The 14,301-nt window shown below is 43.0% G+C and overlaps 1 protein-coding gene across 1 annotated transcript in view; it reads right to left on the bottom strand.

Annotated features, from left to right (window-relative positions):
• Positions 1-14,301, bottom strand: part of LOC133587057 (protein Wnt-2b-like) — a 33,344-nt gene that overhangs the window by 1,368 nt on the left and 17,675 nt on the right. The window contains exons 3-4 of the mRNA XM_061939524.2: positions 9,582-9,859; positions 7,183-7,447 (exon numbers count right to left, since the gene is read on the bottom strand). Of these exons, the coding sequence (XP_061795508.2) occupies positions 7,183-7,447; positions 9,582-9,859 (543 nt within the window). The remainder of the gene's footprint in view (positions 1-7,182; positions 7,448-9,581; positions 9,860-14,301) is intronic.

The following is a 14,301-nucleotide window of genomic DNA, read 5'->3' as shown; positions in this document are numbered from 1 at the left end:
AGACCTCCGAATTCGGGAGATTTGGGGGGCGGGGGGGGTTGAGGTGGTCGGGGTGGGCGGGGCGGGGTTAAGGGGGAGGAGTATATTTATAGCTAGAATTCACTGAAATTCAAGTATTTATTATATATATATATACAGTATATATATATATATATATATATATATATATATATATATATATAAAAGATATACTTGAATTTCAGTGTTAATTTATTTACACATATACACACACAAAACACTCCTCTACTCATTGTTGTATTTGAAAGTGCAATGCTTCGCAGCCAGTAGCACAGCCTTTGAAGGAGCATAGGTATGGGCAGCATCTGTGACATTTAATTTGCAGGAAAGGAGTGAGTTTAGGGTTGAATTGTCCATCCTCGTTCTATTCTCTTGTCACTATCTTTCTAACCATGCTGAACACCCTCTCTGATGATGCATTGCTGTGTGGAACGCACAAAAGTGCCTTCATCAAATGCACCAGAGTCTGGAATCTTCCATCTGCACTGAAATTCTTGTTTCCAATCATTTAGGAACTTGCAAGCGTACTTCTTCTTACTCGTCGTCGCCATGACTGTCTCTTCTTCGTTCTTCTGCTTCGTCTCTGTTATGTTTTTTTAACATTACTACTTGCCGTAGTTTTGAAGCAATGCATGATGGGAATCCGGATGTTGTGTGTCAGTGTATTAACGTGCCGGCTGGAATAAACATACGCTGAGAAATAGCTCTGTGCCTGCCTATTTGATGGGTTATAGATAAACCTATGGATAACGGAGACATACATAATAGTCTTCTTCTTGTTGTGTGTGCTGTAGCGCACTTAGCTCCAAAAGCTGTAGATGTTATAACGTGACTGGGCCGGCACGCTGTTTATAAGGAGGAAAAGCGGACGTGACGACAGGCTGTCCTCACTCAGGTCCGGCTGGAAATCGGGAGAAATTCGGTAGAATGGTTGTCCCGGGAGATTTTCGGGAGAGGCACTGAAATTTGGGAGTCTCCCGGAAAATTCGGGAGGGTTGGCAAGTATGGGTCTCCCTCCTCGGACAATTTTTCTTGAATCTCCGGCTCTTAGCTTTGTATGGACTCATTGATCATTAACAAACTGAGTTCGGAGAGGAAGTGACGCCAGAAAGACCCCACACAGGAAGTGGCGTCAGGAAGAACGAGCTACAGCCAGCTTCATAACAAAGCGGTTTCGTAACTCGGAGGTAACCACTGGAAATATGGAGCCGAGTCATCCAGACATGCCGGTGTTTTTCCTTCTACATCTACTTGTGGAAATCACACATGAATACCTTAAGGGAAAGCGATTGCAGCTATTTGGGATACAACACTTCTCAGACGGCAAGAGAACTTTCCAATGTCCGGCCGGGTCAGCTGTGATTCTACTTAGCGAATAATTTCGTCGATTTGTTCGAAAGAGAGACAACGAGAATGCGGGCTCCCGTGGATGTGATTTAAAAAAAGGTAGCATGTGCTTTGTATTACCTGGCCGTCGAGGAAAACAGCGAATGCTTTTGGACTGGCAAAGCAAATTTTTGAAAATTGATAATCGATAGACAGATATAAAACACATAGCGTGATATAGTTTTCAGCCATATTGCCCAGCCCTAGTTAATACACATCAATATGTTGGTATATCCAAAGAAATACATTGTCTCCTCAATCAATCAGACTCTAAGCTCGATTGATTGATTGATTGATTGATTGATTGATTGATTGATTGAAACTTTTTTTAGTAGATTTCAAAGGAAGAGAATACATTATATGAAACAGTACAATTTGTACAGTACATATTCCATACAATTGACCACTAAATGGTAACACCCGAATAAGTTTTTCAACTTGTTTAAGTCGGGGTCCACGTTAATCAATTCATGGTATGACCAAGACCACAGAGCTGACTCGGGACATCAGGAACAAATGTTGACCTGTAAAAGTCTGGGATGGAGCTTTTATCATCATTCAAATATTACAATTGTAACATAACAAAACAATTATCAAAATGACACCGTAGCCGAATTCAAGTTTACATAACTACAAACTTAACCTATGTCAACATGGTAGATTTAAGCATAAAATAAAATAGAACCAACACGTTTTTACAATGGAGTTCAGGGTGCGCATCGTGCATTTAACCAATTGCAAGCTTTGCACGGAACTCTAACTACAAAGATGACGGTCAAGTTGACTTTAATTCTTTGTTCTATGTTATCCGTTGTGTGGATAACTTACAATGAAAGAAGGTATTGTGCGTCGATACTGCCGTCATCTGCTGCCAGCCACAGCTGGAGCAGCTGATTGCTTTCACCCGCGCTGATTGGAGTAACGGTAGCCAATCGAGAGGGTGCTTAAAGTCAGCTGACATGTCATCTTTAAACACTGTCATGTGTGACGTGGGTTACACTTGAATTGCTGTCGCGACATCCAGTGGACACATTTAAAACAGCAGTTTCTTTCATTAAAAAAATGCAGCTCATTTTTTTATATTTAATTTGCCAGATTGTAGCCAAAGGCTAATTTTCCATGCTTATTTTTTTGCTGTTTTTCTCTGCCACAAGTAGAAAGCCGGTCCGTGAAAATAATGCCTACATTAAACCGGTTGGGGAACCCTACTGTATAGCACATTACAGCGTGATCAGTTTTTTTTATGCGGTTTTGCAAGATCTGTGTCACGTGACTTCAAACTTGACACCTCATTGGCTGGTTCTGAGATGGGATCAATTGCTTCATTCTTTTAATTTACCGAAACTGAGTCTCACTTTTTGAAGCAGCACATTTGTCGACATTTTTCACACTGAATATTTAAACACTGATTTTTTTTTATACACTGAATTTTTTTACACCGAATTTTTTTAAACTGATTTTTAAAATACCAAATTTTAAAACATACGCACTTTGCTAACAAAAATTCAGTTCACAAAATTCAAACTCAAAAAATTTAGTTACCGTATTTTCCAGACCATAGGGCGCACCGGATTAAAAGGTGCACTGCCGATGAGCGGGTCTATTCAGGTGTATTTTCATACAAAAGGCGCACCGGATTATAAGGCGCATTAAAGGGGTCATATTATGATACTTTTCTGAATATAAAACAGTAATGGTGGTTCTTTGGTGAAAGTTTTGCATAGATTGTTTTACAGATCATTTTCAAGTAGCTTTCTGAGCGTCTCTTCAGGATGCGCCGTTTTGTGGGTGGTCTTATTTACGTGGCTCACCTTCGACAGCGTCATCTCCCCGTCATCTTTGTTGTAGCGGTGTAGCGTGCAAGGACGGGAGTGGAAGAAGTGTCAAAAGATGGAGCTAACTGTTTTAGTCAATAACAAAGCAGCATCTCCTCATCCGTGGCTCAATAATGCAACATCAACGCTGGAAATGTGTCCCATGAATAACAGTTTGTCTGGAACCCTCTAATAACTAAAATTCCTTGGGTGAATTATGTAAACCCACTACAGATTTAGCACTTTGATAGCTAGTCTACTGACAGATACAAGTAAGAACTTTACGCTACTTTATATTAAAAATGGCAACAGCGGAAGATGAATGTCCCATAACAAGAAGATAGATAAAAAGAAGAAGCGTATGACTACAAAGGCGGATGCGCGCACATTTCCAGGTCTTTTGCAGATCCCAAATACAGATCAGCAGGTACCAGAAGGTAAGAAAAGTTGGTTTTGCAGAATATATCGCCAGGTAATATGTCTGCTAATTGGTGCCATTTTGAGGTCCTTGTACACACACCATAATAATATTCTTATGTTTAATGTGCCGACAATCCATCAAGCGGTGCGGCTTCATAGTGTCATGTCTGTGATCATGTTTTGTTTAAGTTATGTCCTGTTTAGTTTTTGGACTCTTTTTAGTTCCTGTTTGGTCACCATAGCAACCCATTAGTTCCACCACGTTTGCACTCACGCACCTGTTGCTAATCATGTTCACAACTATTTAAGCCGATAGTTGCCAGGAAGTCAGCCTGGCGACATTAACTCTGATACCTCTATTACGTCTACTACCCATGCTACCTCATGTTTATCAAAGTTCATGCTGTTCGTTCTGGTCACAGTAAGTGTTATTTATTTCATGTCCATATTTTTGCCTTTGTGCTAGCTTTTGTTTTCATAGCTAAGTTTGATCTCCGCCTTGAGTGCGCCTTTTGTTTGTTCTTTTGTTAGTGTTAAAATAAATCATGTATTTACCTTCAAGCCATGTCCAGTCAAGTTCGTTTGCATCTCGGGAAAGCAACCCACACAATAATTTGCGTCGCCCAAGTCCAGGTCTTGACACATAGCTTACCGAAGTCGTACTAAAAACATTTTGACATATTTTTGAGCGCCGTGTGTAATGTTCTATATTCTCAATGGAACATTTGAAGTTTTGGTGTTGTTTACTTGAGTCATATTGCAGTCTACACGTATCTCTTGTGTGTGACTGCCATCTACTGGTCACACTTATTATTACACCATGTACCAAATAAAATTGCTTCGAGGTCGGTAAGCACAACCAGAATTATGCCGTACATTAGACGCACCGGGTTGTAAGGCGCACTGTCGAGTTTTGGGAAAATGAAAGGATTTTAAGTGCGCCTTATAGTCCGAAAAATACGGTACATAATTCAGTGTCAAATAAAGCTTTCATAATAAAGACACAAATTAACCTCCATTGATAACAAATTAAAAAAAAACACGTTTATTCAATATTATATTAAAAAAAAAAACTTTCTGAAAAAGCTACTGCAAATTCAGGCATTTTAGGCCGCAATAATGGCAAAAAAAACCTGTGGAGGAACTGATTGTCACTTGTGAATATCATGTTTATACTGAAACCGGTGAGATATCAGATGGTTAGGTTCCCAAGCGGGTCATGCAGCAAAGACCCTCGGACTTTAAACCCAAAGCGGTTCTCAGGTGTGAAGATCAGATGCTGCCAATAATGACAGAGCATCCCCGATAAACAGAGGAGGGATAACGAGCAGATATTCCCCTCAGGCTGCGAGGAGCCCGGCTTAAAGGTGACCAAAGGAAGGATTTGAAAAATAAGCCCGCATGTATCCCCGGGACGTGAATTCCAACACAATGGAGACTCGCGGCGAGGAGGCATCATAAGCTCCTTTTAAGATCACTTTTTAACAAGCTTCCCTTTGAGCCAACACGCTGTCATTACATCAGCTATCAGCCCGCAGCCACGCCAACTGTGTGAACCAGGCCATCGCAAGCAACCTATTAACCGCGTCTTCACGCTCTGTTGAGGAGACTGGATTTGAGCAGGGAGACGGACCTTAACAAAGCAAAGCAAACAGCGGGAATTAAAGCAGATGTTCGGGGGCAAATCGTTTAACTTCAAGCTGTGGTAGAATGCAAAGCTTTCACTTGACGGTGCTCCTATTCGCATGGAAGGAAATTGGGTGGCACCGAGCACCTGTTTGCCGGACTGTAAATGATATCAATCCCTTACTCAACATTGTTAATCGGGGAAAGAAAGAAAAAATATTCAGTCTAAGCCTGGGCCCCTGAAGAGGGGGTCCAGACTGAGGCCAAGGAAGAAAAAAACCTCATAGCCATAGCACACATAAACGTGTGTAAGAGGGAAACATCAAAGATGCAACCAGCCACTTCTACACACAGCCACAAAAGTGAAACAACAACAAAAAAATGTATACACTGTGGTGACCTCTGCGGCATACTTGCCAACCTTGAGACCTTCAAATTCGGGAGATTGGGCTGGGTTGGGAGGGGGCGGGGTTGGTGGTAGCGGGGGTGTATATTGTAGCCCGGAAGAGTTAGGGATGCAAGGGATTCTGGGTATTTGTTCTGTTGTGTTTATGTTGTGTTACGGTGCGGATGTTCTCCCGAAATGTGTTTGTCATTCTTGTTTGGTGTGGGTTCACAGTGTGGCGCATATTTGTAGCAGTGTTAAAGTTGTTTATACGGCCACCCTCAGTGTGACCTGTATGGCTGTTGAGCAAGTATTCTTGCAGTCGTTTTCGTGTGTAAGCAGATGCCGCATACAACATGTGACTGGGCCGGCACGCTTTTTGTATGGTGAAAAAGCGGACGCGTCGACAAGTTGTAGAGGACGCTAAAGGCAGTGCCATCACGGCACGCCCTTAATATTGTTGTCCGGGTAAAAATCGGGAGAAATTCGAGAGAATAGGTGCCCCGGGAGATTTTCGGGAGGGACACTGAAATTCGGGAGTCTCCTGGAAAAATCGGGAGGGTTGGCAAGTATGCTCTGCGGTGTTCCACGCCATCGTCTGCAGGGGTACGAGGAGCATGACCAGAGACAGGAGCAGACCCAACAAAGCAACCAAGAGAGCCGACTCCACCCTTGGCCGCCCACTAACCCTCGGCCAGTGTCCAGTCCGCATGGATGAGCGAGGATGCGTCCAAGGAGACTGAGGTGTCCGATACCTGCTCATTCAGGCAAGACACTGTGAAGCTTGTCCGTCCTGGCGCTCTTTGCCAGCTCCGCAGCCCCGTCCGTCTCTTCATCCGCATCTCCTCCGGTCTCTCCAAACAGACTCCGGTGTGACAGAGACCCAGCAGCTGGTCTCCATGGCCAAAAGGCAGATCCAGAAGTTCACAAAAAAGCACCGCAAAAGTCACCAAAGTGTCACCACCCCTTGTCACACAGTCCCAAAGGGTTCCCGAACCAAAAGGCATAAAACCCCACATGAAAACAAGAGGGAAACATCCGGAACACAAAAGGATGACACAAGAGCACAGAGCTCCTGCCAACAGCAGCCACTAAGTTAATTGTTTTAGAGCCCATGTTTTCAGAGAGCTTAGGACCAAAGGTATGACGATCTGTCACATTAGCGTTTGATTGTGTTTTCTTAGTTTGTGTTTATTTCCTGTCAGCGCTCTTATTTTAGTTCCATTTCCTGCATGCCTCCCTGAACCCTCGTTTCCCTCACCTGTCCCTGATTGGGAGCCTGGCACACCTGGTTGCAGTTGCCAATCAGGCTACTATTTATGCCTGCCTCACCCTCCAGCCAGGGCTCGATGATTGTTTCCAAAAAGTCCACTCGCACAGTGGCGCTTTCTAAACTCTTGATTTGTGCAAAAATGACATCAAATGTGTCACAAATGAGAACTCATTCTCTTGGTGGCGTTAAGCTAAGTTATGTTAAACTCCGAAAGACTGTTGCAGTTGTGGACTCTGTCTAAGGATCTTATTTTTTGATACCTGTGGCTCGGTCCATGAGGCAGTAATCCGGCGAGTTCTCCACGTACACCAGCTCGTTCTTGGCGCTGCCTTTGAAGTCCCTGTCGGCCACCATGAAGCCCGTGCCATCCTGGGTCATGGTCACCTCCACGGCCGTGTTGTACTTCTTGCAAAGGTAGTCGCCCGTTCGCCTGAAGTCGGACATGGCCAGCCAGCAGGTCCTCACGGAGCAGGAGCCGCTGACGCCGTGACACTTGCACTCCAGCTTCATGAAGCGCTTCACCGCCTGCAGCATAGGTCAAAGGTGATGACAGGGCGTTAAGCCAACGATGGTTGCCCCGCGGCAAAGGCGCGATCAAGTCATGGTTACAATTCAACTTATTCCCTTTTTTTTGGCAGCATTTGTGCCTTGCAAAGAAAATACTAGAAAATTCCCGTGGAAGTTTTGATATGCCTGCTATCTGTGCCCTGGACCTTGGTCCCTGGAAGCCGCCGTACTTTTAAGATGGTGCCGAGTGTCTGAATCCGAGAGTTTTAGCTGTAACAGTACAAAATGAGCTACAAAGCTTGCCTAAAACGTTAGCATGCGCACGTTAAAATGTTAACATTTAGCATGTGTAATAACGTTAGCATGATGGCAGTTAGCATGTTTCATATACCATGAAATGTTCAGTCATTCACAAACAAGGAAGGGGCGAGGGTCACCACCTTGTCAACAAATCATCAGCTTGGACGGAACCAAGGCCGTCATCAACAGCACCATCACCGATTCTGTTCATAACCTTTATGGACAGAATTTCTAGGCGCAGTCAGGGCGTTGAGGGTATCTGGTTTGGTGGCTGCAGAATTAGGTCTCTGCTTTTTGCAGATGATGTGGTCCTGATGGCTTCATCTGGCCAAGATCTTCAGCTCTCACTGGATCGGTTTGCAGCCGAGTGTGAAGCGACTGGGATGGGAATCAGCACCTCCAAGTCCGAGTCCATGGTTCTCGCCCGGAAAAGGGTGGAGTGCCATCTCCGGGTTGGGGAGGAGATCTTTCCCCAAATGGAGGAGTTCAAGTACCTCGGAGTCTTGTTCACGAGTGAGGGAAGAGTGGATCGTGAGATCGACAGGCGGATCGGTGCGGTGTCTTCAGTAATGCGGACGCTGTATCGATCCGTTGTGGTGAAGAAGGAGCTGAGCATGAAGGCAAAGCTCTCGATTTACCGGTCGATCTACGTTCCCATCCTCACCTATGGTCATGAGCTTTGGGTCATGACCGAAAGGACAAGCTCACGGGTACAAGCGGCCGAAATGAGTTTCCTCCGCCGGGTGGCGGGGCTCTCCCTTAGAGATAGGGTGAGAAGCTCTGTCATCCGGGGGGAGCTGAAAGTAAAGCCGCTGCTCCTCCACATCGAGAGGAGTCAGATGAGGTGGTTCGGGCATCTAATCAGGATGCCACCCGAACGCCTCCCTAGGGAGGTGTTTAGGGCACGTCCGACCGGTAGGAGGCCACGGGGAAGACCCAGGACACATTGGGAAGACTATATATCCCGGCTGGCCTGGGAACGCCTCGGAATCCCCCGGGGGGAGCTGGACGAAGTGGCTGGGGAGAGGGAAGTCTGGGCTTCCCTGCTTAGGCTGCTGCCCCCGCGACCCGACCTCGGATAAGCGGAAGAAGATGGATGGATGGATGGATGGATGGATATGACTCAAAGGAGTATGGCTGCGAAAATAGATACAAAAGTTTAAAATTCGATGAAAAACTTAGCATGCTGGCAAGTTAACTTAAGCATGCTATCGTTTGCATGCTAACAGGTAAGAAATGTCATAACCAATTCATAACTCTGGTGTAAACGGTTGCAAAAGTAGCGCAAAAAGATAGCATGCTAATGTTAGCATATTAGCAAGCGAAGGCACTCCGATTGCCATCCTGCCAAAAACAAAAATTGGACGTCAAATATTTTTAGCCAGGGTTAAAGTAGACAAGCGTGTAAACACAATGAGACGTTAAACACCGAGCTACGTGAATGAAAGGCTGAGCTACAAGAGGAGGTAATCTTGTCTTTTCGGCGTTTGTCTCAGATTAATCGTCCATAAAAATGAGTGTACCTAAACAAATTGATGACGTCTGTGTTGAGTGAACGGTGAAGTGTTCCCTGCTGGGTATTGAACCATTGTGCATGTTTGCAAGGCGGTGTGGGTTGTGTTACACATGCATCATTTAATTTACTTAACTTTGTTAAAAAAAAAAAAATTATGTTTTTCTTTTTTTACAACTAACAAATTTAAATAAAATAAAAAATAAAATCATTCCAAAAGCCCCGGGTAATAATCACAAAGCCCCTCCTAATTGTTATGCCCTGAACACTTGACTACAGGGACAGTTTTTTCATTACCAGACTCTAACACACTCTGCTAATTCCTTCTCAGTTGCTCACCATGCGTCCACAGCGGTTGTTGTGCAGGTTCATGAGCGCCCGGGCGTCCTTCACCATCCTCTCGCGAGCGTCCACGAAGGCCTTGGCGAACTTGACGCCGTAGTTGACGTTGTCGCTGCAGCCGCCCCAGGCGAAGTCGCCCCGGTGGTCGCTGGCTTGTCTGCGCCTGAGGCCGTCGCAGCTGCAGTTCTTGATCTCGCCCTGGCTGCAGGCCCTGGTGATGGCGTAGACCACGCCCGCCGAGGAGATGGCGTACACGAACGCCGCTTCTCTGCTGCCTGGTAGGAAAGAACCAAGATTTTAATGGCTAAGTGGCTAATGAGAAGCGGGAAAGGGTTCTAGATTTTATACATGATATCTTACATGCAAGTCAATCTGAACGAATATTCATTTTTTAATAGTCGAGGTTTCTGTGGTTTATCCGTTATACGGTGCTCAATACCGGGGTAGAGCGGAATATACGTTAGGTGAGGAAAAAACACGAGGCTATTTCATCCCTACAAGCCTGTTTCACAGGTTTCCCTGCTCTTCAGGGGATTTTATATACTTCAATAAAATCCTCTGAATAGCAGAACGTGTTCCAAAAGGTCCGATGAAACGGAATCGTACGAAAACCAAAGCAATTTTTCCCATAAATTTAATGAATCTGTTCGGGACGACCAAACTTTTTAAACAAAACACACATTATTGAGAAGAATTATAATTTTACAAGCCTGTTTCGCAGGTTTCCCTGTTCTTCAGGGGATTTTATATACTTCAATAAAATCCCCTGAATAGCAGAACGTGTTCCAAAAGGTCAGATGAAACGGAATCATACGAAAACCAAAGCAATTTTTCCCATAAATTTAATGAATCTGTTGGGGACGACCAAACTTTTTAAACAAAACACACATTATTGAGAAGAATTATAATTTTACAAGCCTGTTTCGCAGGTTTCCCTGTTCTTCAGGGGATTTTATATACTTCAATAAAATCCCCTGAAGAGCAGAATGTGTTCCAAAAGGTCCGATGAAACGGAATCGTACGAAAACCAAAGCAATTTTTCCCATAAATTTAATGAATCTGTTCGGGACGACCAAACTTCTTAAGCAAAACACACACTATTGAGAAGAATTATAATTTTACAAGCCTGTTTCGCAGGTTTCCCTGTTCTTCAGGGGATTTTATATACTTCAATAAAATCCCCTGAAGAGCAGAATGTGTTCCAAAAGGTCCGATGAAACGGAATCGTACGAAAACCAAAGCAATTTCTCCCATAAATTTAATGAATTTGTTCGGGACGACCATACTTTTTAAACAAAACACACATTATTGAGAAGAGTTATAATTTTACAAGCCTGTTTTGCAGGTTTCCCTGCTCTTCAGGGGATTTTATATACACTTCTATCAAATCCTATGAAGAGCAGGGGAACCTGTGAAACAGGCTTGTCAGGAAAAAACACAGAAGCTATTTAAACCCTACAAGCCTGTTTCGCAGGTTTCCCTGCTCTTCAGGGGATTTTATATACTTCAATAAAATCCCCTGAATAGCAGAACGTGTTCCAAAAGGTCCGATGAAACGGAATCATACGAAAACCAAAGCAATTTTTCCCATAAATTTAATGAATCTGTTCGGGACGACCAAACTTTTTAAACAAAACACACATTATTGAGAATAATTATAATTTTACAAGCCTGTTTCGCAGGTTCCCCTGTTCTTCAGGGGATTTTATATACTTCAATAAAATCCCCTGAAGAGCAGAATGTGTTCCAAAAGGTCCGATGAAACGGAATCGTACGAAAACCAAAGCAATTTTTCCCATAAATTTAATGAATTTGTTCGGGACGACCAAACTTTTTAAACAAAACACACATTATTGAGAAGAGTTATAATTTTACAAGCCTGTTTTGCAGGTTTCCCTGCTCTTCAGGGGATTTTATATACACTTCTATCAAATCCTATGAAGAGCAGGGGAACCTGTGAAACAGGCTTGTCAGGAAAAAACACAGAAGCTATTTAAACCCTACAAGCCTGTTTCGCAGGTTTCCCTGCTCTTCAGGGGATTTTATATACTTCAATAAAATCCCCTGAATAGCAGAACGTGTTCCAAAAGGTCCGATGAAACGGAATCATACGAAAACCAAAGCAATTTTTCCCATAAATTTAATGAATCTGTTCGGGACGACCAAACTTTTTAAACAAAACACACATTATTGAGAATAATTATAATTTTACAAGCCTGTTTCGCAGGTTTCCCTGTTCTTCAGGGGATTTTATATTCTTCAATAAAATCCCCTGAAGAGCAGAATGTGTTCCAAAAGGTCCGATGAAACGGAATCATACGAAAACCAAAGCAATTCTTCCCATAAATTTAATGAATCTGTTCGGGACGACCAAACTTCTTAAGCAAAACACACATTATTGAGAAGAATTATAATTTTACAAGCCTGTTTCGCAGGTTTCCCTGTTCTTCAGGGGATTTTATATACTTCAATAAAATCCCCTGAAGAGCAGAATGTGTTCCAAAAGGTCCGATGAAACGGAATCATACGAAAACCAAAGCAATTTTTCCCATACATTCAATGAATTTGTTCGGGACGACCAAACTTTTTAAACAAAACACACATTATTGAGAAGAGTTATAATTTTACAAGCCTGTTTTGCAGGTTTCCCTGCTCTTCAGGGGATTTTATATACACTTCTATCAAATCCTATGAAGAGCAGGGGAACCTGTGAAACAGGCTTGTCAGGAAAAAACACAGAAGCTATTTAATCCCTACAAGCCTGTTTCGCAGGTTTCCCTGCTCTACAGGGGATTTTACATACTTCAATAAAATCCCCTGAAGAGCAGAACGTGTTCCAAAAGGTCCGATGAAACGGAATCGTACGAAAACCAAAGCAATGTCTCCCATACATTTAATGAATCTGTTCGGGACGACCAAAGTTTTTAAACAAAACACACATTATTGAGAAGAATTATAATTTTACAAGCCTGTGTCGCAGGTTTCCCTGCTCTTCAGGGGATTTTATATACACTTCCATAAAATCCCCTGAAGAGCAGGGAAACCTCTGAAACAGGCTTGTAGGGATGAAATAGCCTGTGTTTTTTCCTGACCTAACGTATAACCAAAAAATATATATAAAACACATCTTTTGTTGTGTTTTCTTGGTGAAATTGGATTTTTTTCACAATGATGTTTCGCAGGTTTCCCTTCTCTTCAGGGTATTTTATATACTTCAATAAAATCCTCTGAAGAGCAGGGAAACCTGCGAAACAGGTCAGGGAAAAAACAGAGGCTATTTCATCTCTACAAGCCTGTTTCGCAGGTTTCCCTGCTCTTCAGGGGATTTTATTGAAGTATATAGGCTCGTAGGGATGAAATAGCCTCTGCGTTTTTTCCTGACCTAACGTTCATTTTTTTAAAGCAATTTTTCCCATTCATTTTTGGGACGACCAAACTTTTTAAACAAAACACACATTATTGAGAAGAATTATAGTTTTACAAACAATTTGAAACACATACATGATGAATGAGGAAATGTAAGGGTGTACAAAACCAGAGGTACCACTGTCTTGCCATTGTGGTTCCATCTGTGTGTGACTCTTCTCCATCAGAGAAGTGTTTTCTATTTTGGCTCCAGTACTAACAGTTAGAGATGCTACCTCAGTAGAAGCATTTAGGTCCCATCTTAAAACTAATTTCTATACACTAGCCTTTAAATAGACCCCTTTTTTAGACCAGTTGATCTGCCGCTTCTCGTTAATGCTCTGCCACGGATCAGTTTTCCACAGAGGATGCACTAGCTGTTAAGTCAGGACCCGGGGTGGACTACTCCTCTATGCATCAGTTGGTGACGTCTCTTGATCCCCCTGCTGACCTTATGAACTGGACCAGGGTTGTCCCAATACCACGATTTAGTATAAAATATATTCCAATACTTTTGGATACTTTACAATACTTTTCTAAATAAAAGGGACCACAACCATCCTAGTCACGTCCGTCATGTCCTTGAGCAAGACACTTCACGCTTGCTCCTGATGGGTCGTGGTTATCAATCCGGATGGTTCTTTTCCTCTTCGTTCCGGAGGACGCAACGTCCACAGTTTCCAAAAACTGTACACTTTGCATCAGTCCATCTTAGATGAGCTCGGGCGGCGTTTCTGGGTGTTGTTGATAAATTGCTTTCGCTTTGCATAGTAGAGTTTTAACTTGCACTTACAGATGTAGCGACAAACTAGTTACTGACAGTGGTTTTCTGGAGTGTACCTGAGCCCATGTGGTGATATCCTTTACACACTGATGTCCCTTTTTGATGCAGTACCGCCTGACATTTAATGTTACATGCAGTGATTTCTCCAGATTCTCGGAACCTTTTGATGATATTACGGACCGTAGATGATAAAATACTTAAATTCCTTGCAATAGCTGGTTGAGAAATGTAGTTCTTAAACAATTTGCCCACGCATTTGTTCACAAAGTGGTGACCCTCGCCGCATCCTTGTTTGTAAATGGCTGAGCATTTCATGGAAGCTGCTTTTATACCTAATCATGGCACCCACCTGTTCCCAGTTAACCTGTTCACCTGTGGGATGTTCCAAATAAGTGTTTGATAAGCATTCCTCAACTTTCTCAGTCTTTTTTGCCACTTGTGCCAGCTTTTTGGAAACATGTTGTAGGCATCAAATTCCAAATGAGCTAATATTTGCAAAAAATAACTAAGTTTTCCGGTTTGAACGTT

This window comes from Nerophis lumbriciformis, linkage group LG03 (assembly GCF_033978685.3).
Source record: "Nerophis lumbriciformis linkage group LG03, RoL_Nlum_v2.1, whole genome shotgun sequence".
NCBI classification, from domain to species: domain Eukaryota; kingdom Metazoa; phylum Chordata; class Actinopteri; order Syngnathiformes; family Syngnathidae; genus Nerophis; species Nerophis lumbriciformis.
The sequence above is the reverse complement of the archived record's forward strand: the minus strand, read 5'-3'. Positions and strand labels throughout refer to the sequence as shown.